The 27,328-nt window shown below is 36.8% G+C and overlaps 1 protein-coding gene across 4 annotated transcripts; it reads right to left on the reverse strand.

Annotated features, from left to right (window-relative positions):
* Nucleotides 1–815: 815 nt before the first annotated feature.
* On the reverse strand, nt 816–27,309 carry Fic (FIC domain protein adenylyltransferase). Of its 4 annotated transcripts, XR_011419066.1 has the most exons (4): nt 26,283–27,309; nt 26,022–26,225; nt 10,233–10,704; nt 8,411–10,138 (listed from the first exon to the last, which is right to left on the reverse strand). XR_011419066.1 is itself a non-coding variant. In XM_017155586.3 (3 exons), the coding sequence occupies exons 1-3, from the start codon at nt 27,167–27,169 to the stop codon at nt 1,086–1,088; spliced, it is 1,500 nt and encodes a 499-aa protein (XP_017011075.1). In that variant the 5' UTR covers nt 27,170–27,307; the 3' UTR covers nt 816–1,085. The 4 variants fall into 4 exon arrangements, 3 of the variants coding, with proteins under 3 accessions (XP_017011075.1, XP_070072994.1, XP_044249676.1); XM_017155586.3 differs by lacking the exons at nt 8,411–10,138; nt 10,233–10,704 and adding an exon at nt 816–1,494 and having other exon boundaries at nt 26,283–27,307; XM_070216893.1 differs by lacking the exons at nt 8,411–10,138; nt 10,233–10,704 and adding an exon at nt 1,810–1,828.
* Between the last annotated feature and the right edge of the window lie 19 nt (nt 27,310–27,328).

Raw genomic sequence — 27,328 nt, forward strand, 5'->3', positions numbered from 1 at the left:
TTATTACAGAAAAAAATTTTTCCAACGATTCGGACTTTGGAAAGTTATTTGCTCCTTCAGATATATTTTTCAATGTGTGTAAAATACATATCACGGTTTTTGAAAATATTTTCAATAACAATAAAAAACAAGAAAACATTAAACAATTTATAATAAATCAATGCGTAACGTGTACTCGAGAAAGCGAATTTTCATCGTGGTTCGATGAACATGATGAGTGCTTTTCACATAAAATTAACATGTTAGATAAATTGATTAAAGTTTTGTTGTACAAACATTGCACGTGGGTAGACTCCCCAGATAAATGTAAAAGTACCAACAAGCTCAATATTCTTAGCCATACATAAAAACAAAAACAAACTAAACAACTAAAATAAATTAAAAAACAAACCAAAAAATTAAAAAAACAAAAAACAAAGTAAAATAAATAAAAAAAAAAATGAAGATAAAAATAAAACCACTTCGCCTCAGAGTGGACTCCAACCTCAACCGCATTATTTGTGGGCCACAAACTAGCCCTATTTGAAATGTTGCGCGCAATGTGCCTTTTAGGACGATTCCTTTTCGGCAACATAATTCAAGAATCAACAAATGAGACAAAAATTGAATTTTGACTTTTCTGCAGCGCGGAGTTTTGAGAGCGAGAGAGCAAGTGAGCGAGAGAGAAGTCAAGAAACGGCATTATAAAAATAGACTGAATACGTGTGAGTCGCATTTGACAAAAATGGCGCTGCCTCCGTACATTTTCTTGCTCCTCGTTACACATCTTAGTGTTCATAATATCTTTGGTACAATAGTGCCCAGAGTAAACGCTCTTTTGGAAAAATCGGCTCACTCGACCTTTTTTTCGAGTGATATAGATTAATGTATATATCGTCGTTAAATATTATAACAAAACAAATTGGATTATAATGTACACAATTGGATGTCCTTAAGCATAAATATGATCACAGTATTTCATTATTATTTTCGTCAGTATAAAAATCTAGTGATATTGATTTCTCCGACTTTACACTAATTTACAAAATAAAGCCACGATTGTATAATTAAAAAATTGCTAATATGCAGACATCTAGATGAGTTCTTTATGGTATTGACCCGTAACCAGACCCAGACCCGGACTCGTAAAATTCTAATATTGATGACCTTTGAGCCACGTTTGGAGGAGACTGCATTTGAGCGAGGCGTTCTCCGGCTTCACTCTCCGTCTGGATGAGCATAGGAATTTGTTGAGGCAGGTCACTAGTGGCCCATAGATACAGGTCCAGTGTCTTCTCTGTGCAGTCTGCGATAAACCTTACAAAGGGCCGAATGTCGCCCTCATTGGCCAGTTTGAGGAAATGGTAGTATTTACTCCGCTGCTGCTTTGGTATAATCACTGGTGGGTAGCCTGCTCGCATCAGCAGCGTGTTCATTAGCAATCGTGACGTACGTCCATTCCCGTCGATGAAGGGATGAATGTGAACTAACTTGTAATGTGCCAGGGCTGCATAACTGTGGAATAGAAAGAATTATTTCAGATTTACAAAAAAAATGAGGAGCTGTTTTCTACGTGTTCTAGCTCAACCGAGTGAAAAACAAGAAAGGAAGCTACCTTCGGCCAGCCGAAGCTTATATACCCTTGCAGATTAAGTAATACTCACTCGGTGCAGTTCCAGGGATTCCAGATTCAGCGTTTCTATTTTTGAATTTTGTTTTTAAGTAGTCAAGAATTAAAACGCCTACTTCCTACAAAGTAACAATGAATTTTCTTATATATGTTTGAATATTCCTATGGTAGCCTTAAGATATAGTGGTCCGATCCGGCTCGCTCCGACATATGTACTACCTGCAATAGAAAGAAGACCTTCGGGAAAGTTTCATCGCGATAGCTTTAAAACTGAGAGACTAGTTCGCATAGAAACGGACAGACGGACATGGCTAGATAGACTCGACTATTGGTGCTGATCAAGAATATATATACTTTATGTGGTCGGATACGTCTCCTTCACTGCGTTGCAAACATCTGACTGAAATTATAATACCCTCTACAAGGGTATAAAAATATCAACGTTTCCTAAAAACTTTTCAGCAGAAGTTATTACCGTTGAAAATGTGACAAGAATAGTATAAATAGAAAATAATAAACAACGTAATATATGTGAAAAATTCTAAAAAAACAACAAATATTGTTATATTTCACACTATTGTTCCCATGGAAGCTGTATGTCAGTTTGTCTGTCTGTCGCAAAACGTTGGTTTAATGTCCTGGTGTATGATATGGTGTTATCGATATAAGAAACATTAGTTGTACCACTTTTCGAAAACTCGCTAGTTTAGCCGGCAACTGCTCGGACGTTTAGGGGATATAGTTCTAGTGAATCTATTTGGCACATTGAAATGCAGGCGACCTAGTAAATCGGGACTCTCCACATCACCATGAATAATATTCCTAGTAAACGTAATACCAAGCATGCTTATACGGTTAACTAATGATTTTAAATTAATTAGAGGTAATATACTAGAGTAGGATGACAGTATTAGTCTTGTATCCCACACACAAAAAAAAAAACTTGGTAAAATCAACTGTAATAATTGTCAAACAGGCCCCAACCAGCAAAATTGTCAATTCTACTAAGCAGGGACCGTAAATAATCATTATTAATTTTTTTTTTAATAAAAAAATCATGGTCAAAGAACAATCCTAGAAAAAAAAGAACTATACCAGTACACTTTTTAAGCACCATAGTTTCAATATCCGGTTTAATTTTTATTTTTCCAATTTTTATTTAAAACTCGAAGGATAATCGTTATTTTTTGAGTTTTTTATAAAACTCTAAAAGTAATGATTATTTTTTGAGTTTTATTTCAACTCTAGAAATAATGATTACACTATGCAGCATCAAAAATTAACCTCGATAAATGCTATATTTTTGGATTCGTTACGAATTCCCAAGTTAAACTGCGTTTTCCAAAGAGTTCCCCGACGCGAGGATTCTTAGCAAAAGGATCTCAAAGTTCGAAAAATGCTGAAATTGGCCAACTTTGCGGAGCTCTCAGACGCAAATGGATGCATGGCTTGGTTCGAAGTTAAAGTTTTTTAAAAGATACACCCTTTATCTTTCAAACCCCATACATAAAATAATTTTAGGATTTTTTTTAAGGCAGAAATAAATTCAAAAAAACATAGTCAAAAAACTGAAAAACATACAGCTGCGGTCAAAATAGTAGCAGTGTCTCCGCCTTGTGTTTTTAAAAGTTTGATGTTGTAATTTTTTCTTATCCAATTAGTCTAATAGTAAAATTATAATCAATACAATATTACCAGGAAAAGATCAATTACAACAACAAACTTTTAAATACACAGGGCGGCAACACTACTACCATTTTGAACGCAGCTGTATACTTTTATGTTTTTTGACTATGTTTTCTAGAATTTGTTTCTGCCTTAAAAAAAATCTTAAAAATTTTTAAGTATGGGGTTTAAAAGATAAAGGGTGTATCTTTTAAAAAGTTTTAACTTCGAACCAAGCCATGCATCCATTTGCCTCTGAGAGCTCCGCAAAGTTGGCCAATTTCAGCATTTTTCGAACTTTGAGGTCCTTTTGCTAAGAATCCTTGCGTCGGGGAACTTTTTGGAAAACGCAGTTTAACTTGGGAATTCGTAACGAATCCAAAAATATAGCATCCATCGAGGTAAATTTAAAAAGCACTAAAAATGCTGCACAGTGTTATTTTTTGAGTATTATTTTCCGCTTGACAAATAACGCTTACTTTTTGATTTTTATTTTCTAATTGAAAAATAAAACTTATTCCTTGAGTTTTATTTTTTGATCAGAAAATAAAACTCGAAGTCTAATTTCTTTGAATTCAAGAGGTTAGGCTGTGAAAGTGGTTAGCAAATATACTAAGTAGACCACGGCCAACAAATTAAGGATATTTTTAAGTTTGTACAATTACCGGGAACCGCCAAAAACAAAGACAAAGTACTCGTCTTAAGCAAGTAGAGCAAAACATTAAGTAACGCTGCAGTCGTGTGCCAAATTAAAATGGGCATCTAAGAGCGATCCTAGCGATCGGTAGTGACACCGCAGACCACCACCGCAGACCACCAAGAAGCTAAGGTGATTCACTGTTCTTAAATGTTTCTAAAGAATTCGCGGTTTGTATTCTTATATGATAAAGAATCTTAGGTGTTGCCGATAAACTCTTAAATCCAGAGAGGAACACAAACATAAACAAAAAATCGCAAATTTTTAAATAGATGATGGCCATGTAGCTAAATACTGGTAAAATGGCGTCACCAAAGACACTTTATTATATGATATAAAAAGCGCAAATTCTGTAAAAGATCATCTTTTTTTCAACATCGATTACACTGTGCAGCATTTTTAGTGTTTTTTAAATTTACCTAAACTGCGTTTTCCGAAAAGTTCCCCGACGCAAGGATTCTTAGCAAAAGGACCTCAAAGTTCGAAAAATGCTTAAATTGGCCAACTTTCCAGAAATCTCAGAGGCAAAAGGATGCATAGTTTGATTCGATGTATAAGTTTTTTAAAAGATACACTCTTTATCTTTCGAACTCCATACTTAGAATAATTTGTTTAAGGCAGAAACAAATTCTAGAAAACATAGTCAAAAAACATAAAAGTATACAGCTGCGGTCAAAATAGTAGTAGTGTTGCCGCCCTGGTTATTTTAAAGTTTGTTGTTGTAATTGATCTTTTTCTGGTAATATTGTATTGATTATAATTTTACTATTAGACTAATTGGATAAAAAAAGTTACAACATCAAACTTTTAAAAACACAGGGCGGCAACACTACTACTATTTTGACCGCAGCTGTATGTTTTTAAGATTTTTGACTATGTTTTCTGGAATTTATTTCTGCCTTAAAAATAAATCCTAAAATTATTAAATTATTAATTATATTTTCAAAAGTAGATGATGTCTATAATCTTACCACCCTGGGTCAGTCATTCTTAAAGTTGGCCACCTTTCTGCTTTTCGAACGCATAACACCTGATTTGGCTTCATTATATGTAAGTTTTAGGCAGAGAATTTTTTCTTGGTTTTTGGCGGTTTCCGGTTATTGTATAAAATTAAAAGTGCCCTTAATGTGTTGGCCGTGGTCTACTTAGTACATTTGCTAACCGCTTTTAAAGCCAAACCTCTTAAATTCAAAGAAATTGGACTTCGAGTTTTATTTTTTGATCAAAAAATAAAACTCAAGGAATAAGTTTTATTTTTCAATCAGAAAATAAAAATCAAAAAGTAAGCGTTATTTGTCAAGCGGAAAATAATACTCCAAAAATAATCATTATTTCTAGAGTTGAAATACAACTCAAAAAATAATCATTACTTTTAGAGTTTTACAAAAAACTCAAAAAATAACGATTATTTTTGGATTAATAAATAAACTCAAAAAATAATCATTAAAGATTGAGTTTTTGGATAAAACTTATAATCATTACGGTCCCTGCTACTAAGTAAATAGTCATTTCACAACAACAAAATACACAAAATAAGCAAAGACACAAACCCAAAGCAAAAACAAAATACACGTAACTATTTTAATAGTTACGTAACTATCTTTGTTGGTCAATTTTACCAAGCAAATTTTTTTGTGTGCAGTTAAGTTCCCGTAAGTTAAATATTTTAAATAGTTTTTTGCACAGACTCAATCCGGTCTATATCCATCCGAACACCAAACAGGACCTTTGACCACCTTTTGATATATGCAAGCACGCCCATGGCTTTATTTACCATAGTAGGAATGTGATCAGAAAATTTAAGTTTAGGATCCATATAGACTCCAAGGTCGTCAGCATGCGTTATTCTATCTAACACACAACCGCTCAAAATATAAGGGCTGACAGGAAAAAAGGTCATTAGTTTACATTAGAACCATTTAAATTTAAGTCATTATTCATACACCATGTTTGAAATGCATTGAGATCGGATTATAAAGCTAAACTATGTGCGGGATCATTAAATTGTACATAAGTAGAACTGACTTTGTTAAGACTCGAGGAAAGTCATTTATAAATAATGTAAACAGGAGCGGACCAAGATAACTTCGTTGTGGTACACCGGACTTAACTCGCATTAGAATAGCTGACAGCTTTGAAATACATTCAATATCAAACGATTCCATACATCTATGCGGGAAAACTTACGTTTCTAAAGACAAAGTAAAAAGTTTGTGCAATGGTCTAGAGTCTCAGCGCAATACTTGAACACACATCCAAGGACTCCGTCAGGAACCGCAGAGTAGACTGGTGTTACCCTTTGCAAATCAAAAAGAAGTGAGCTTTCACTTATGCCAGGCCAAAAATAAAGTTTGATTTAGGCTTGTCATATGGGAAAGACTGATCAGACGTACTTGAAAAGGTGTTGAATAGGTGGTTAGGAAAAACTGTGCAAAAAGATCGGCTACGGCCTGATCAGTGTTTACGGCAGAATTTTCAAATTTAAGTGTTGATGGGTAACTTGAAGATTTACGCTTTGTGTTAACAAAATTGTAAAACTGTTTTTTAATCCAGTGTAAGCTGTGTCAACGAGCTAAATAGTTTTTATAACACTGAGCGTTAAGCAAATTCCGACCGAGTACTTAAGTATCGGGAAAAGGCAGCTTGTGATCCGGAAGCTCTAAACTTTTTGAAGAGTCAAGTCTTTACATTTTCAAGTCGTGATAACTCTTTTTACTGAAAATTTATACTTTTAGAAATTTTAGGATAATACGAAAAGAAAGTTTAATACATTATAAAATATATTAACAGCTTCAGTTCTGTACTTTTTTTTTAACAGATTTTTCGAATGCCTCATGCAACAAAATCTCACGTACTTAACATTCGGAAACCGAATCTATTTTAGCTTTTGACTTCAGTGCTGTGCTGTGCTGTGCTGCAGACCCCGGATTGTCGACTACCTTGGGTTGTCTACCGACCGTGATCTTTTTACGATTGGGAAAATCGAGTTTAGATAGCGTACTGTTAGTGAGCTGCATCTTTAGGCGCGTTGTGCATTTTCGGGGACGGAGTAAAACCAATTCATGACCGTCACGTAAATCTTCTTCTTGTCTATCACCGCTGACGAACGTTCTCTGTGTTCTCTAAGCGCGCTCAGAGCGAAGAGAGGAAAGAAGAGATATATGTATGTATATATATATATATGTACATATATATAGGGGAGAGGTCTGTAGGTTGAGACAGTCTGTAAGTTGAGACACTCAATTTTCTCAAAACTTTTCCACTAAAAAAATTTTTTTTATTTTTTTTTGTAGTTTTTTTTTGTGACAAAACATTTGGGGAAAAAGGCTCTAGCCAGATTTAAGCTGTGAGAGTCGTGTACCATTTTGCACCAAAAAAGTTTTTGTCTACTTTTTTCAAAATTCCATTTAAAATTAATAACGTCCTCAAATTAACTTGGTAAGAGATTTAAAACATTAGTATATTAACTGTTAACTAATTAAAACAAGAGAGAACGCTATAGTCGGGTGCCCCGACTATCAGATACCCGTTACTCAGCTAAAGGGAGTGCGAAGGAGATGGAGAAAAACTTTGATCCGCCGTAACTTTTTAACGAATGGTCCGATTTAAAAAATTTCTTCTACATTTCGATAGGTATTGATAAAACTGCATTTTTACCTTTCCAAAATATTGAAATTTTTCAAATCGTATATAAGCGTGTGTTGGCGTTAGAGGGGGCGTAGCACCCTTTTGAAACAAACTTGCGCTGCGTAGCTTTTATAGTTTCCGAGATCTCAGCGTTCATACGGACGGACAGACAGACGGACAGACGGACATGGCTATATCGGATCGACTCGGATCAAGAATATATATACTTTATAGGGTCGAAAATGGTCCCTTCTAGCTGGTACATACTTTTGCACGAATACAATATACCCTTTTACTCTACGAGTAACGGGTATAAAAATGAGTTTTTAATTTCTTTAAACTTAAAACAAACAAGAGAGAACGCTATGGTCGGGTTGGTGTCCCGACTATTTAATACCCGTCACTCAGCTAAAGGAAGTGCGAACGCTGTACTCGGGTTCGTGTCCCGACTATAATCGTAGCTCAGCTAAAGGGAGTGCGAGGGAGATATATATATGTAGATATTTTGATCGCGTATAACTTTTTAATGAATGGTCCGATTTGAAAAATGTCTTCTACATTTCGATAGGTATAAATATACACAACAAAATTGCATTTATACTTCTCGGAAATCTTTAAAGATGTGGGCGCAGGACACATTTTAAAATCGTTAATGGGCGATTGTGGGCGTTAGAGGGGGCGTGGCGCTCGGCTGAAATAAACTTGCGCTGCGTAGGAGGCCCAAGAATATGTGTGGAAAATCTCAACCTTCTAGCTTTTGTAGTTTCCGAGATCTCAGCGTTCATACAGCGTTCAAAATCCATGCTTCGTCCTTGAATCATTTGACCTATAATCTTTAAACTAACCTAAGCCAGAAAAAAGAGATATTGAAATGATAAACGAAAGAGGAATACTTGGGGTCTTCTTTGATAGCAAATTCCTTTTCAATCACCACATTAATTACATCTTGCCCAAAGCATATGCTATGTTCGGTTTTGTCAAACGTAATACTGTATTGTTTAGGGACCCGTACGCCAGACTGCCAATGTTTTCTGCATTTGTTCGCTCAAGGGTGGAATATGCTTCATTTATTTGGAATCCCTCAAGCGCAGTGCATAGCAATAAGGTTGAGCGGCTTCAGAAAAAATTTCTGAAGTTTTCACTCCAGCCGTTGCATTTTTCTGATCCATTCCCATCTTACTCCAGTCAATGCCGCCTACTACATACTTTAAGTCTTAAAGACAGGCGTTCAGTAGCGGGCCTACTTTTCGTGAACGACTTAATTATTGGTAACATTGATAGTCCTTTCTTATTGAGTTTAATTACCTTTAATGCCCCAGCCAGGAATCTCCGTACCATGGTCCCTTTTTTTGAAAGTGCTGCTAGGACCAATTATGCTCGGGATGAGCCACTTTTAAGGGCTTTGCGTTTATTAAACTCCCTACCAGCCAGCATCCGGTTATGTTGGGGATCCAAGAAGGATATGCTTAGGCAATCACTTAGGGAATATTTTTTATGTAGTTCTTAGTCTTAGTTTTAAGTTTATAACTTATATAGCAGGCTACATTATAATTACGCATTAAGAATATTGCGCATTATTAAAATTGCGCATTAGGATACACATTTTGGTGATATTGTTGTTGTTTACTTTTAAGTTCCGTTAGAATGTATAAGATAGTTGTCTCTCTCTTATACATGTTAACCAATCTGTCAAAACATATATAGCTATCTCACTCTCTGGTAAAGGAGATGAGAGAGAACAAGAGAACAGGGTTGTTGGAAAGCTGCGATCACGCAGCGGAGTCAGTCAAAAGCGAAACGTGAACGAGAGAACATCAAATAGAAAGACAAATAAAATAAAGACAATTAATATCTACACAAGTGTTCTTCTTTCGTCCACAAAATCAGAAGTGGTTAAAAAGCCTACGTCAAAATGGACAAAAACATTGAATTTATAAACGCTAGAGTAGTGCTATTAAAAAAATGGCTGGCGTCAGTAAATTTGGTCACCACGGGGTCCAAAGCGGAGTTGTGGGCTCGGTGGCTGCAAGTGCCGGAAAGTGTGCGGCAGAAGATAGAAGCGGAGGAGTCCGAAAAAGCCAAAGGCAAACAGGACGAATCTGACGAAGTTGATGGAGCCAACAGGGGACAGGGCGAATCAGCGATCGTACAAATGGAGCAGAACATAGTGCAACCAGCGGCTCCAATGTTTAAAGTCGAGCATTTGGCATTCCTAAGAATGTTTGACTCGGAGATGAAAGCAGCAATGGATTTTCTAGGAAAAATGCACCTTCCTGGAAATTCATATATTCCAGCAAAAATTATTTTGCCAAGCGACAGTGATGGCAGAGATGACGTTTACGACGACAGTGATGACAGTGATGGCAAAGGCGGCGACAGAGATGGCAAGGGCGGCGACAGTGATGGCAAGGGCGGCGACAGTGATGGCAAGGGCGGCGACGGTGATGGCAGCGGCAGAGGTTTTACCGTCAAAAACAACGACGACAGGAAGGGTGGCGCCGGAGACAAAAAGTGCACCGAACAAATTGACAAGAAGAAGCCTGTTGGTGTTAACAAAAATGATTGGTATTCGTCAGCACTGGCGTTTGCGAAGGAAATTGTATTCGAATTCTCGGGCCAAGCAGGAGTACATACCTGGATCAAGCAACTGGAAAACGTATCGAATTTGTACCAGCTCAGCGATATGCAGCAGCATCTGTTGTGCATCGGTAAATTGAAGGGTGACGCATTGCAGTGGCTGCATGCAGATCCCAACCGTATTAGTATGCCAGTTGGAGTTTTGTTGGAAGATTTGGCACTGGCGTTTGGTGGAAAAATGTCAAAAGCAGAACAGCGCCGAGTTTTCGAAAGTCGTGTGTGGAAACCGGAGGAACGTTTTACTGTCTATTACGATGACAAAATGATGCTTGCCAGGGAAATCAATATAGACATGGAGGAGCTGCTTGATGGATTGATTGAAGGCATACCGATGGAAAGCATTCAAGGTCCAACTCAGATTCACGGTGCCACAACTGTAACTCCAAGGGTCATTGGGCCAAGGATTGCTGGAAGCCGAAGCGTGTACCAGGATCATGCTACGCGTGCGGAGAAATGGGCCACATGGTAGCTGAATGCAAAATGAAGAAAAGTGGAGACGTCAACCAATATGTAAGATTATTTAGAATATTTTTTCAAACTCAAAAGTTAAAATCAATTATTACAGAAAGCCTCATAGACTCAGGAAGCCCAATCTCGTTCATAAAAATTAGAGAAATCCCCAATGAAGTAAAGTTAGAGCCGGTAAAAACGGTATATTATGGTTTAAACAAGAGTGTACTAAATTGTTTTGGAAAAACTTTAGTTTATATTAAAAAGAACTCAATAAATGTTTATTTTTATTTAAATGTGGTGGATAATGAGTCTATGGGCTTTGATGTTGTGTTAGGACGAGACTTTATGGATGCATGTAATTTAAATATTGATCTAAACGCCTTGAAAATGGTTACAGTGGAAAAAGTAGAAAACATGAATGAATATGTTAGAAATAAACAAGAAGTTATAAATGAATTAGATAAGAGAGAAGAAACAGTTAGAAATGAAGAAAGAAAGGAAACAGTTAGAAATGAAGAAAGAAAGGAAACGGTTAGAAATGAAGATAAAAAGAAAACAGTTAGAAATGAAGAATATAAGACAGTAATTGGAAAGGAAGACATAAATGAAATAGTTAGAAAGGAAATAAGGAGATCAACATTAGAAGAAAACTTTGAAAGAGAAATGTTAGAGATAAATTGTGTAGAAAATGGTGAATCGGAATACAACATATGTGACGAAGTAGGGTACAATATAAAAAAACGGTTCGTTGAATTACTGGAAGACAATTATGTAAATGCAAATAAGCCGGATGAGCCTGACATAAAATGGGAAATGAATATTAAATTAGAAAAAGGCAAACCATTTAGCTCTTCGCCAAGAAGATTATCGTACACAGAGAAGGAAAAGTTGCAAGATATGTTAGATGAATATTTAAGAAAAGGAATAATTAGACATAGTTGTTCGGAATTTGCGTCTCCAATAGTATTAGTGAAAAAAAAGTCTGGAGAATTACGGTTATGTATTGATTACCGAAAGTTGAACAAAATGACAATTAAGGACAATTATCCATTGCCCTTAATTGATGATCTATTAGATAAACTGGTTGGGAAAACGGTGTTTTCGAAACTGGATTTAAAAAACGGATATTTTCATGTTTTTGTTGAAAAAGAGTCGATTAAATATACATCATTCGTAACCCCGTTAGGTCAATTTGAGTTTTTAAGAATGCCTATGGGCCTAAAGAATGCTCCACATGTATTCCAAAGATTTGTAAATTATGTTTTTGCAGATATGATTCGTGATAACACAGTAATCATTTATATGGATGATATTATGATTGCAAGCAAATGTTTAGAGGATCATTTTAAGACTATAAAAACAGTACTGGCAAGGATTAAAGAAAATAAATTAGAACTAAGATTGGAGAAGTGTGAATTTTTGCAGTGAAGCGTTAAATATTTAGGGTTTTTAATTTCGAAAGACGGTGTTAGAGCGGACGATAAGGGGTTAGAAGCGGTAAGAAATTTTCCAGTGCCAGGGAAAACACAGGCTGTTCAAAGTTTCTTAGGACTGTGTTCTTATTTTCGTAGATTTATAAAAGATTTTTCAACGTTAGCGAAACCTTTATATGATTTATTAAGAAAAGAAAGAAAATTTAGTTTTGAAGAAAAAGAATTAGAATGTTTTGAAATGTTAAAAGAAAAGTTACTGGAAGCACCGGTTTTGTCAATTTATAATTATAAGGATGAAATTGAACTGCATTGTGATGCAAGCGCATTGGGATTTGGAGCAGTATTGTTACAAAAGAAAGATGATCAAAGATGGCATCCAGTATTTTATTTTTCGAAAAGAACCACAGAAACTGAAGCAAAATATCATAGTTTTGAATTGGAAACATTAGCTATAATATATGCATTGCGAAGATTTAGGATTTATGTACAAGGGAAACACTTTAGAATTATAACTGATTGTAATTCATTAACACTGACATTAAATAAGGTAGAGATTAACCCAAGAATTGCGAGATGGGCATTAGAACTGCAAGATTACGATTTTGAATTAGTGCACAGGGCTGGAAAGAAAATGCAACATGTGGATGCGTTAAGTCGATGTACGAATATTTTGATAACGGAAGCAAACACATTGGAGGATAATTTAGTTATATGTCAAGGAAAAGACCAGAAAATTAAAGATATTAGAATATTGTTAGAAAAGGGTGAGGATAAATTGTTTGAAATGAGAAATGGTGTGGTTTATAGGAAAACAAATGATGGAAGGTTGCTTTTCTATGTACCTGAGGAGATGGAAGAACACATTTTGTATAAATATCATGATGAATTGGGTCATATAGGAAGAGATAAGATGCTAAATGCAATTGGAAAAATGTACTGGTTTAAAAATGCTAAAGAAAAAATTATGAAACATATTGAAAATTGTTTAAAGTGCATCGCTTTTGCACCAAAAAATGGGAAACAGAATGGACTTTTACATAGTATACCTAGAGGGAATAAACCGTTTGATATAATTCATATAGATCATTACGGGCCAGTAGCAGCGGGAAGATCGAAAAAGCATATATTAGCTGTAGTAGACGGGTTTACGAAATATGTTAGGTTATATACAACGAAAACCACTAATTCAAAAGAAGCAATAGATGCGTTAAGAGACTATTTTCGTTCATACAGTATTCCGAGATGTATAATATCAGATCGTGGAAGTTGTTTCACATCAATACAGTTTGAAGAATTTATGAGTGAGGTAGGTGTTAAACATATAAAAATTGCCACGGGCTCGCCGCAGGCGAATGGCCAGGTGGAAAGAATAAATAGAGTCTTAGGTCCAATGATAGCGAAATTTACAGAAGTTGAAAATGGATTACATTGGGATGTAGTTGTAGAAAAGGTGGAATTTGTACTTAATAATACACAACATCGTAGTATAAAGCAATGCCCGAGTGAAATGCTATTTGGATTAATACAGAGAAATGAGACTAGAGATGAGTTGAGAGAAGAGTTAGAAAATTTAGTAAATATAGATACAGTTAGGGAAAGAAATTTAGAAGATATTAGGCAACTAGGAGAAAAAAGTCAAAAGGAAATTCAAGAAAGCAATGAAAAGTATTACAACCAGAAAAGAAAACAAGCGGTTGAGTATAAGTTAGGTGATTATGTGATGGTAAAAAATTTTGACAGTACGGTAGGAGTTTCCAGAAAGTTAATACCAAAAAATAAGGGACCGTATAAAATTGATAAAATTTTGAAAAATGATAGATATCTACTGAAAGATGTTGAAGGTTTTCAGCTAACACGAAATCCTTATCAGGGCGTTTGGAGTTCACAAAATATTAGACATTGGATGAAAAGAAATTGATAAGAAATCCGGATAGACAAATAATGTCAATTGTAAATTAATTAAGTGCAAATATGTAAAATAATAGATAGAAGTATAGAGATAAGATTACCTTGTAATATAATTGAACTAGGTAAAGTGCAAAAGAGAGATCAGGAGATCTCCAGTGTCAGAATGGCCGAGTTATAGCAGGCTACATTATAATTACGCATTAAGAATATTGCGCATTATTAAAATTGCGCATTAGGATACACATTTTGGTGATATTGTTGTTGTTTACTTTTAAGTTCCGTTAGAATGTATAAGATAGTTGTCTCTCTCTTATACATGTTAACCAATCTGTCAAAACATATATAGCTATCTCACTCTCTGGAAAAGGAGATGAGAGAGAACAAGAGAACAGGGTTGTTGGAAAGCTGCGATCACGCAGCGGAGTCAGTCAAAAGCGAAACGTGAACGAGAGAACATCAAATAGAAAGACAAATAAAATAAAGACAATTAATATCTACATTAATTAATATCTTAATATCTTTCGTCCATACTTACTAGCCAGATAAGGATCTAATCCATTGGCGGAATAAATAAATAAATAAATAAATAAATAAATAAATAAATAAATAAATACTACAAGTTTCACTTCTGTCGTGCGTAGACTTTAACGATAATCTTTAAAACTTTAATCTGTCTAGCTCTGAGATTTCTTATTTTCTGGCATATAACACGTTGTTGTGAAAAGTCACGTTTAAAAACAAGAGAGAACGCCATAGTCGACTATCAGATACCCGTTACTCAGCTAAGGGTAGTGCTAGGGATATAGAGATATGAAACTTTGATCGGGCTTAACTGTCTCTCTTAAGCGATAGAATGAGAAAGCTAGATAGAGACTGGCACAAATAACGTCCTCAAAAGAGGGCAGCTCTCGCGACGAGATCACCAACGGCGCCATAGACGACGCTCTTCCAATTTCTCTCTCTCAAATTATGCAAGCGCGATCGTGGCAAAGGGAAAACAACAACAAGAGAGATTGAAATTGCAGATGTTGTTTTTCTCGCTCAGTATTCTTTTTCTATTTCTGAAAAGCAGGCGCCGTTGTTTCGCGTTTTTTAATTGCGTTCTAACTGTGATAAGTTGTTTTCGAGTTCAAACAAAAGTGCTATTAATCAAGAATGCATTTTTGGGTAAGTAATTTTGAAGGGTATTATAACTTTGTCTTGTCAAAATTATTATAGCTTCTCATTTTTAGAATATGTATGTTTTATTTTTAGGTCAAGCTGATGGTACAAGGTGCATAAACAATATAATTTCAGATGAGATCATTTTGTCCTACAGACCAGAAGGATGTTATTCTTGCACTTCTAAGTAAGTTTTTATCGTTCCAAAAAACTGTTCTGAATGTTAATACAAATCCGCGCATAAAATCGGGGCACTCGACGATAACGTTCTCTCTTGTACTTTTTATACCCTTGCAGAGGGCATTATGATTTCAGTCAGAAGTTTGCAACGCAGTGAAGAAGACGTTTCCGACCCCATAAAGTATATATATTCTTGATCAGCATCACTAGACGAGTCGATCTAGCCATGTCCGTCTGTTTCTACGCAAACTAGTCTCTCAGTTTTTAAGCTATCGGCTTGAAACTTTCGCAAAAGTCTTCTTTCTATTGCAGGTAGTATATAAGTCGGAACCGACCGAATCAGACAAAATCGGAAAAAAAAAACAAAAAAATTCTAGCTTGGGTTTTTAGGTTAGGTTATGGTCTTTGGCACAAAAAAATCCACCAACTTTGCGATTTTTATACCCTTGTAGAGGGTACCAATAGCCGAGTCTATCTAGCCATGTCCGTCTGTCCGTCTGTCGGTTTCTATGCGAACTAGTCTCTCAGTTTTAAAGCTATCGCGATGAAACTTTACCGAAAGTCTTCTTTTTATTGCAGGTAATACATATGTCGGAGCGAGCCGGATCGGACCACTATATCTTAAGGCTCCCATAGGAAAATTCAAACAAATATAAGAAAATTCATTATAATTGTAGGAAGTAGGCGTTTTGAATCTTGACTACTTAAAAACAAAATTGGAATTCCTGGAACAGCACTAAGTAAGCATTACTTTATCTACAAGGGTATATAAGCTTCGGCTGGCCGAAGGTAGCTTCCTTTCTTGTTTCTATAAAAACTTGTTGGATGGATTTAATTCAAACCTTTTGTATATTATTAAGTGCCATTTAAATAACGTCCACTTATTTTTATAGCCGATACTATAGGCTAATATATTGGTGGCAAAGCGATTGCTGGAACACTATTAAAAAAAGACGTTTTGCGGTGTTCACTGTACCTCCGCTAAAAATGATCGGATTTTCATTTTGTTTTTACATTTCGCTTAAGTATTAAAAAAAAACCCGCCCCCTGGGAAGCCCTTTTTTTAATTTTTTATTTTGGAGAATTTTTTCGATATTTTAAAGTTAAAAAATTGGACTTTCGGCTTAAAAAATAAATATTTAAAGTTAAAAAATATTAAAAAAAACGCTTTCCAGGGGGCGAGTTTTTTTATGCTGAAAAATATGCGAAAAATTTGAAAACGATCGGTTGAGCCGTTTAGAAATGCCGATGAACACGGACTTTCGAAACGTGGTTTCGAGAAAAACACACTTAAAGATGAAGTTACGTACCTAAAGCCTTAGAGATTAGGGTACTAGCCGCATTTGATAGCCCATGTCTGAGCTTTGAATACCAGCAAAGCTGACTAGACTTTGCAGAATGACATTGAGCAACACCATCAGCTCTGTCAAGGTAGGAAGTGGCCAATCCGAAACCTTTACTACCAAGTGTGGCCTCAGACAAGGTGACTCGCTGACTTGTATGCTCTTCAATATTCTAATGGAGAGTATTATAAGAAAGGCTGGTGTGCATCGGACGGGCACGATATTAACCAATAGATGTGTCCAGCTCCTTGGTTACGCTGATGATATTGATATCATTGGCCGCACCAAGCGTGATGTCACAGGAGCCTTCGGGGCTATTGAAAAGGAATCAGCAAAAGTAGGACTACCAGTGAATAGGAAGAAAACAATGTTTATGGTGTGCTCTAGCAGAGAATCGCGGCGTCTTGATTCTCAGCTGACTGCAGAGAACTATAGCTTTGGGTCCGTCAAGGAGTTCATCTACCTAGGCACTGCTATAACAAGCACAAATGATGTCAGTCTGGAGATTAAGCGGAGAATAACACTTGCCAACAGGTGTTACTTTGGGCACAGTATGCAGTTCAATAGTAGAGCTCTCTTTCGACGCACAAAAACCACACTCTACAAGACGCTCATTCTTCCAGTACTTCTATATGGTGCGGAGTGCTGGACAGTGACGCAGACAATCGACCAATCTGCGTGGACGATGTTTATCGCATCAAATACAACCACGAGCTGTACGGTGATGTTGACGTAGCCAGCCGAGTGAAATCGCAAAGACTTCGCTGGCTGGGCCACATTGCCCGTATGAATGAAGACGCTTCGGCTCGTAAGGTGTTTGATGCGGTGATTGTGCAAAGTTTTTGTCCAATTGACTTAAAACTTTTTTTGTATAATTTTAAGATGTTGATCTACAAGAAAACAAATATTTTTATACCCGTTACCCGTAGAGTAAAAGTGTATATTGTATTCGGGTATGTTACAGCTAGAAGGAAGCGTTTCCGACCCCATAAAGTATATATATTCTAGATCACGGTCACTAGCCGAGTCGATCTAGCCATGTCCGCTTGTCCGTCTGCCTGTCCGTATGAACGCTGAGATCTCGGAAACTTCAAAAGCTAGAAAGTATTACCCACACATATTCTTGGGCAAGCGCAAGTTTATGTCAGCCGAGCGCCACGCCCCCTCTAACGCCCACAATCGCTACTAATTTTGCAATTTTGTTGTGTATATTTATACCTATCGAAACGTAGAAGACATTTTTCAAATCGGACCATTCATTAAAAAGTTATGCGCAATCAAAATTTTATATATCCATCTCCCTCGCACTCCCCTTAACTGAGGGACGGGTATTAGATAGTCGGGACACCCACCCGACTATAACGTTCTCTTTTGTTTTTTAATGCTAAAATGGTGAAATATTTTAAAAAGAAAAAACCGCGCGGTGTTTTTACAACCGTAAAGTTTTTTAAAAAAAATGAAAAAAAACGAAATTCTGTTCGCGCAGAAGCAGTATATATTATAATTTTCAAGACCCTAGTTTTATACCCGTTACTCGTAGAGTAAAAGGGTATATTGTATTCGTGTAAAAGTATGTAACAGCTAGAAGGAAGCATTTTCGACCCTATAAAGTATAAATATTCTTGATCAGGGTCACTAGCCGAGTCGATATAGCCATGTCCGTCTGTCTGTCCGTATGAACGCTGAGATCTCGGAAACTATAAAAGCTAGAAGATTGACATTTTGCATGCAGATTCTAGGAGTTCCTACGGAGCGCAAGTTTGTTTCAAAAGGGTGCCACGCCCCCTCTAACGCCCACAATCGCTAATATACGATTTTAAAAATTTCAATATTTCAAAAAAGTAAAAATGCAGTTTTATGGTATTTATCAATACCTATCGAAATTTTTTAAATCGGACCATTCGTTTTTATCTCCATCTCCTTCGCACTCCCTTTAGCTGAGTAACGGGTATCTGATAGTCGGGGCACCCGACTATAGCGTTCTCTCTTGTTGAAACTAGAGTTCAACCAAAAGAACGGACTTTTTTCCCACTTTTTCTTCTACAATGCACTTTTGACCCAAAGATACCTTATGTCCCTAAGTCGTAAGACACTCATCAGATATTTGAGAATTGTTACGGAGTTTTTAAAATTGGTTTTCTTATTTCCTTCCCAGTGACGATTCACAAACTGTGTCTAAACTTGTCACAATTTCAAATAACATAATTCTAAGCGGTCTAAGTTGTTTTGTTTTGAACATAAACACATGGGCATAGCCTACGAATCTATGGGGGCCAAAATACCAAAATTGTAATCACCCTCCAGCTTTTAATTTACGCCCAAGTTTAAATATGTTTAAAGCAAGGGTAACTTGTGCTCAAAAATATTTACTTAAAAAAGTGACATGTTTGGGCACAGTTTGTGAATCGTTACTGGGAAGGAAGTAAAAAAACAATTTTAAAAAGTCCAAAACTGTTCACAAACATCTGATAAGGGCATGGGTAAAAAATGCATTGTAGAAGAAAATATTTGCATTCATTTTTTAAACGCTGTTCACAAATGAAGACTTTAAAACTTTTCAATGACTTTAAAACTTTAAATGCGACCACCTTCTCTTGTGGTTAACATAAAATGAATTTTCAAAAACGACCGTATAAAAGAGACATGTAACTATTAAATTCCGAAAAGATTACCAAAATTGGTTAACCACTCTTGAAGATATATCCCAAAAGACGAAGAAAAATTGTGATTTCCTTAAGGGGTTATATACCTTTTTTTTTTCAAAAAAAACAAATTTTTTTTTTTGCTGAATCTTAAAGTATATCCCCTAGAGAACATCTTCCCAAATTTTCATAGACCCGAATAATAGTTCGATAGGAAAACAGCGTTTTGACGCGCTCGACTTCAATAGTTGCAACGTCAACGTAAAACTTTGAATGCGATTATCTCAAAGTCGTGTTTTTCCAAAAGTGCCTTCGCTGTGTCTACGATTGCGCAAGAACTATTTGATCGATCTTCTTCAATTTTTTTTTAAATTATTTGTAATGATTGTGCCGAGTTCGTGAACGATTCAGTTTTTATGCGCCAATTTTAATTTCGCAGATCAGAATTTTTTAATAAAATTTTTAGAACTTGAAAAATCAACTTTTTGGAAAAATTGTTACTGTATGCAGAAAAAAGGAAATATTCTTAAAAGTAATCGTTCACGAACTGGAAATAATACTATACTAACTAAAAATTTTTGGTTTTTTGATATCAGTTGACCTGCTGGACTTCCATCGTGGTCACCGCAAGCCGCTATAAAAAAAAAGGGTTCCGAAAGAATTGCCATAACTTCGTAAATTATTCATATTTTTTTAAGAACAAAGGCTTGTTGTTTCGATAAAAACATGTACTATCAATAAAAAATAACTTTAGTGTCATAAAATAATTGCTACATACCAAAAAAAAATCCAAAGTTCCCTCAATTTTTTCGCTCAAAAAAGGTATATAACCCCTTAAATAAAAAAACTGCAAATACCAGAGCTGATGGACTATAGGTGTAATGGCAACTTATGCTTAGAAAAGCCTAATTTATCAATATAAAATGGTGGCAGGCCTAAGCACCGACACATGGTAAATTTTGTCGTCCTGTGTAATATAACGTCTCGCATAATTTTGAAATATTCGAAAATGATTCTAGTAGTCTAAACTGTCTATATAAAGGCATTAGGGTATGGACGTCCGATCGTGGCGCTTTTTATACGCTTGCAGAATACCCTCTGCAATAATTTCAGTCAAATATATATTCCTAATCAGCATCAATAGCCATCTATTCATCTAGCCATGTCCGTCTGTCCGTTTCTATGTGAACTAGTCTCTCAGTTTTAAAGCTATCGCGGTGAAACTTTCCCAAAAGGCTTCTTTCTATTGCAGATAGTACATATGTCGGAACGAGCCGGATCGGACCACTATATCTTATGGCTCCCATAGGAATAGTAAGATTTTATTTTAAATGTCATGTAGGCGTGGTGATTTTGAACTTGAATTTGAAATCATAACAACCAAAACGTATTCAGTACAGTTGAGTTCAAAGTGTTTATGTGTTCAGTTCAGAGCTCAGAGCTAAGATCAATAAATCGTAGTAAATTCCAATACGCTCGAAATACTTCGCAGATAAGAACTCGAAATGCCGAACGCATAGCCACGACCCGCGTAATTAATTTTGAGGTAGCAGACGAGGCTCGGTCGTGAAATACCGCGGCACGTTCGCAAAGGAGGCGAAGTGAGAGAATTTTTTTATTACATTCTCTTCTTTACTGGGATATAGCATTTCTTTAACATTTTAAAATTTTGAATAAAATTGAACAAAACTCGGACGTCTATATTATATAGCTCCCATAGGAACGATCATAAAAATAATGATCTGCAAGGGTATATAAGCTTCGGCTAGCCGAAGCTAGCTTCCTTTCTTGTTAAACTTAATCTGCGTTCACATATTTTGGGACGACTGTGATGTTTTAGATTGCTGGCTTTGAAGCTGATCTCGCGAACGGAATCAGAACAAACGGAAATGGCTATATTGACTTCCCTAGTGATCATATCTCGGAAATATCTCTCAACCGTCTTTCGTTTTGCGGTCTGCACTCTAACACAACCGAGAAAAACGATGCACGTGTGCTCTCGATCTGAACAGAACTTTTCGTTTCTCTTTGTTTTGATTTTCGGTTAACAGCTCTCAGTTGCGTGGTTCTTGTTATGCTCACTCAGCAACAACTTAGAAAGAACGATTCATCTGAACGATCGCTCATTGAGGGTCAGCATAAGAGCGAAAAAGTGTTCGTAAACAGTCTTTTGCAGGGCTGTAAACCATTCCGTAGCTGAACCACTCCGGTTCGGAGTGGTTCACTTTTTTTCAGAGCTCGTAAAAAACGGTCAACCGAATTTTTCGGTTCGGGCTGCTCAGTTGAAAGACCCAAAAATTGAGAATGTCTAGCTCAGGGTCTGAGCAACAACCCTTTTTTCGTTTCGGTCTCGGCCTCGGTTTCGGTCTCGGTCTCGGGTTTCGGTTGACCGGAACACTCGGATCGGTCCCCAACTGACCGCTCGATACGAACAAAATCGTTCGTCGCTCATATATTGACAGTAAGTAGGTGAGCAAAACAACAAAGGGTCTCCTACAAAAGGTCTTTATTTTTGTTGCTGGGATTGCTTGTGTTGTTGTCCCAGATTTTTTGTGACAGGGAAAGCATTTGGGAGAGAGCGAAAGAGAGAGAGATAGATAAAACAAAAATTATAGAGCGATTTTTCTCCTGTACCGCATCATCATTTAACAGCTCAACAGCCTTCACCATATTTCGGCCATTATCGGATGTAATGCTAGTTAATGACAGTTTATTTATTAATACAGTTATCATTAAATATTTAAAAAATTGGTATCAATATTAATTATATCCTTACCTGAAAATTTGCTCAACCTCAATGTCGTACTCCTTTAAAATCTCCAAAATTTTATTTTTTATATACATTCCTGTATGGGATTGATTGAGCTCGACCATTCCGAGAGTTTTAATGATGATTTCGTTCTTTTGGAATGTGGACTGCATTGTTTGAAGGTTTATACCTAAAATAGATTTGTCCAATCTAGTCGCTGCGTCGATTTTGAGCGATACTAGCTTTCGCTTAACAAGACTCTTAATTTCATTCTTGATCGCGATTTCTTTAGCTCTTACATGGTCCATTATGTTCCTTGAAGTTATTGGGGTCATATGGAGATCATTGTAGATAGGACTCATTATACCCCGAAAGCCGTTGCTGTCCAATAAAATCAATGGTCTACCATCAGTGGTGACCATTTCAACAAGCGATGATGTTATGCTCTCTTCGCTTGTTTCATACGAAATTTTGCGTTTTTTTGCTATGGTTGTCTTGATATTGTTATCTTTAAGTGCATCAAAGGCATCCTTATGCTTCGTTATTAAATGCCGCCTTAAGTTTGTTAAATGGTTTCCAGCCAGTTTGGCGCCACATATGTTGCACGTTGATTTGTTGACCGATTTTTCAAACTTAAAAAAAAAATGCACTTCCTTGTTCATTTTATGAAGTTATCACAATTCACAGCGTCCGTCTCAATTTAGTCAATAAGACTGACTAAAAATTTTTACCGAGCTATATGACAGCACACATACGTACAAGCTGCATAAAAATTTTTACCGAGCTATACGAGAAGCACACATACATGCTCAAAAGACCTTTTCCGAATATTTACGACGAAAAGGGTCTCGGGTGAGCAGAGACCCGACCGAGCAAACGAAATCTCTCACCGGTTGAGCAGAGAGCAAGTCTAAGGCAAACGAAATTTTAGGGTCTCTCTCTGACAGCTTCGTATGGGGTCAGTATGTGAGGGGTTTTTTTCTGACAACAAGCACAATGAGACCTTTTTTTACGAGCTCTGCTTTTTTTAGAAAACAAACCGAACCGTAAACCGGAGCGCCGAATTTTTTTATAATTGAACCGGAACCGAACCGGGACTTTTTTTTTTATATTCGGTTAGGTTTACGAAAAATTTATTTTTATTATTAATTTTATGCTCGTCAAATTTTGCATTGGATAAAAGGAAATTAATAATTTTATTTGTATTTAAGCACATTATCTACTTTCAAGTAGAAACATAAACACACATTGTGTGTATGTATTGTATTGTACATGTATTGTACAATCAAAACATCCCAGCGGGAACATTCCTCTGGAAAATAACATATTTTTAAGAGGTTTCTCCATACAAGCGGAAGGGACAAAACCTCATTCACCCCTTACATTTCTTCCGTCTCTGGTTTCAAAATACACGGGGGTGACACAAAAAGTAAGGGGGAAATGAGGTTTCTATGTGGTTTTCCTAGGGAATTTACATTTTCCCTACACCGTCGCCTGCTGAAAGAAACAGGATTTCCAACACTTTCTGCTAAAAGGAACAGGATTTTCAGCACACAAAGAACCACCTTCTCACTTTCCCGGTGGGATATCCAAATATGCATATGTAGTACATATTATGTACATACGTATTTGGTCGAAAGTTCGCATCTTAAGATTAATATTTAACTTGGAAACATTTTGGCTTTGTTTACAGAATTTTTAGTAATTGTTTATCTTCTTCCATGGTAATTAAATAAAGCTCTAACTTCTGCTACAAAATGAAAAATATTTTTTGAAAAATAAAACCTAAGCATTTGCCATCCGCTCGCTGGGTTTCGCTCTCTCGGCAGGCTCCCAAAAAATGAAACGCAATAATAACTTAGAAAATCTAAATAAATTCGTTAAAAATACTTAAAACAAGAGACAACGCTATAGTCGGGTGCCCCGACTATCAGATACCCGTTACTCAGCTAAAGGAAGTGCGAAGGAGATGGAGATAAAAACTTTGATCCGCCTTAACTTTTTAACGAATGGTCCGATTTAAAAAATTTCATCTACATTTCGATAGGTATTGATAAACAACATAAAACTACATTTTTACTTTTCCGAAATATTAAAATTTTTAAAATCGTATATTAGCGATTGTGGGCGTTAGAGGGGGCGTGGCACCCTTTTGAAATAAACTTGCGCTGCGTAGGAACTCCTAGAATCTGCATGCAAAATGTCAATCTTCTAGCTTTTATAGTTTCCGAGATCTCAGCGTTCATACAGACAGACAGACGGATAGACAGACGGACAGACAGACGGACAGACAGACGGACAGACGGACATGTCTAGATCGACTCGGCTAGTGATCCTGATCAAGAATATATATAGTTATAGGGTCGGAAACGCTTCCTTCTACCTGTTACATACTTTTGCAGAATCTAGTATACCCTTTTACTCTACGAGTAACGGGTATAAAAATGATAAAAACTTGCAAAATTAAACTTAAGCATTTGGGCCATAGAATAACTATTGAGCCAAAAATCATCTTGATCGGAGCAGCGGTTTAGATTTTTTAAATTGAAAAGTTTATTTTAAATGTAGCCCCCAAATTATGGGGGATATCGAAATTTCTTTTAGATTTCTAATTATGCCTTTTCAAGACCTAAAATTCATCAAAATCAAAATTTCGAAATTCCAACCACTTTAGAAGTTAAGCTTAAGTACATCTAATGTTTTTTACTCAAAATATGGATGTTGGAGCTGTTTGGGGCCACTGGGAGATGTCGGACCTTAGTGGGCGCCTACACCCCCAATGGAATAATGTGCAAAAATTTGGCAGTTCTAGCTCTTACGGTTTGGGCTGTGGTCGTATCCCCTTAAAAATCGGTCTTTCATTTTATAATCTTTAGAGATTAAAAGCCATTTTAAGTCCTTAAAATGTCCTTGGACATGACCGTGTCATATCTCATATTAAAGGTATTGACTCGAAGATCAATCCTGTTTTTAGATTTTTGCAATATTCAGATTGGTTTAAAAGATATTGGCATTCAATTTTTATTTTCAATATTTATAATAAAAATTGGAAAATAAGACTTAAAAATAATTATTTTCTAATTTTTTTTTTAAGTCATAAGAATTACGATACCTGAAATTTACCAGGCGGACGAGAAAACGGTCATTAGATTTATTGTCTTCTACATTAAATTAAAAAAAATGTGCACTTTTTTTATTGTGATAGCAACCCATTTTTTACACCAAAATTTAAACACTCAAACGCACCGAATCCACAAAAGCAAGTGTGGTTTGCAAATAGACTGCAGTCTACTTGATCATGATCATTCGCATATACACTCACACAAATGCAAAAGACTTAAATTCTCTTCGCTCGTTGCAAAACGGTCAGCGAATAATCGGAGCAAAAGGGAAACACGAAATTGGTTTTTGGTTAAGCACAGACCATGGTGAAACTATACAAGGTGATCTCGTCAGCTCTGCTGAGGACGTTAAATATGTTTACCTCTCTGTCTCTCTTAAGCGATAGAATGAGAAAGCTAGATAGATAGATGGCACAAATAACGTCCTCAAAAGAGGGCAGCTCTCGCGACGAGATCACCTTGTATAGTTCCACCATGGCACAGACCGTGCGTTCAAGAGACACTGGTGAGCGGTAATTGTCTGACAGTTTTTTGGTGACTGCGAGAAACGATCAACTGTTATTTGCGAGCTAGTGATCCTGATCAGGAATATATATGTATACTTTATAGGGAATCGTCTTCTTCACTGCGTTACAAACTGGTGTTGCAGACTCTTGGATATATTTAATAATTATTATAATATTACAATAGTTCTCGTTTATGTCATATTTATTCATACGCATTTGCTTAAGACTTAAATTATTTTGTGTAAGTATAGAAAAACAAAACACAGTGCCAATTGGGCATTACACTCACTTGACAGGATGCATTTCGTTGCTACGCTCCGAGTTTAGCCATCTCTCCAAGCGCTGCATCAACAGCGAAAGGTCTCCCGGGCCGGGCGGTATATGACCCCCCACATACACCTGAGTACGACGAAATTCGCCCCCTTCAATTGGGTCCACATGTCCTAGAACTCGACGATGCAGCTCGATGATGTCCTTAATAGTGATTTCCATTCTGGACAAAAAAATAAATGAATAAATTTTTATTAATTTAATAAAATCTGCCACTTACTTTTGCACAAGACTAGCATTAATGTACTTCATAGCTAGATCCATCCCTAAGATCTCGTTGTGTTCGTCGATTGATTTACCTTCTACAGCCATGCGAGTTTCTAGGACAGACCTCGTCTGTGCCAGCGTCATAGTGTTACCCTCGATGCCTACCGAGTGGTAGATGTGCTGGAAGTAGGCTTCTTTTTTAGCCCGCCGAAGAGCGGCGTTGGACTCGTGGATGGCAGATAGAGCATCTCTTTTGGAGTCTAGCGACTCCAAACGGCGCTCATCAAGATTATGCACCACGTCAGCAGTGCGCTGACGGTTGGCTAGCGCTTCGGAGTTGGTCGGATTGATAGTTAGGGCCTGAAAGTAGTACTGATCCGCCAGAACAATGTTAAGCTGCCTGTGCTCAAGAAACTCTCCGTACCGGAGCAGAACTTCAGGGTGTCGGGGGGATAAAGCAAGAGCGTGCTCGAATAAACGCGCCGCTTTATCATCCTTTCCCGCACGGTACATGTCCTGGGCCATTCGAAGAGCCCCCAGAGCCTCCTTTATATTTGTCTGCTCCGCCTCTGTATAACTGGCCCCGACACTATCGCTAATGCTCTTATCGTAGAACTCTCTGAAAGCGTTAAGCTCCTCCACGGAGTACAGTGCGAACTCATCCCGAGTTTGCAAGAAGTGGGCTGTGGGAAGATGGTAAAGTTGCGGCAGTTTCCAGCTCAGATTCAAGGAAGTCAAGGCGTGAAACAACCAGGCAGCCAGACTGCCGGCAATGCAGAATAATACTAATAGGTACAAGTGCGCTCTCCTCTGCTTCCGTACCCTCCAGATTGGCGGATTGGAATCTTCTTTCTGCTGAGCAGGTGATGCAGGACTAGACTGCTCTGCGTCCTTGACCATGGCCAATGCTCTATGATTGCTTAGGTTTTACACAAATTTTAAATACTTTGCGCGTGTACATGTTAAGCAATGGAAGACTTGGTTCTAAAAATTGTTTACCTATCTGTTTCTGTTTCCAAAGCATACTATGCAATCACCACGTAAGTTCTGCACCGATAA

Source organism: Drosophila takahashii, chromosome 2L (assembly GCF_030179915.1).
Source record: "Drosophila takahashii strain IR98-3 E-12201 chromosome 2L, DtakHiC1v2, whole genome shotgun sequence".
NCBI lineage: Eukaryota > Metazoa > Arthropoda > Insecta > Diptera > Drosophilidae > Drosophila > Drosophila takahashii.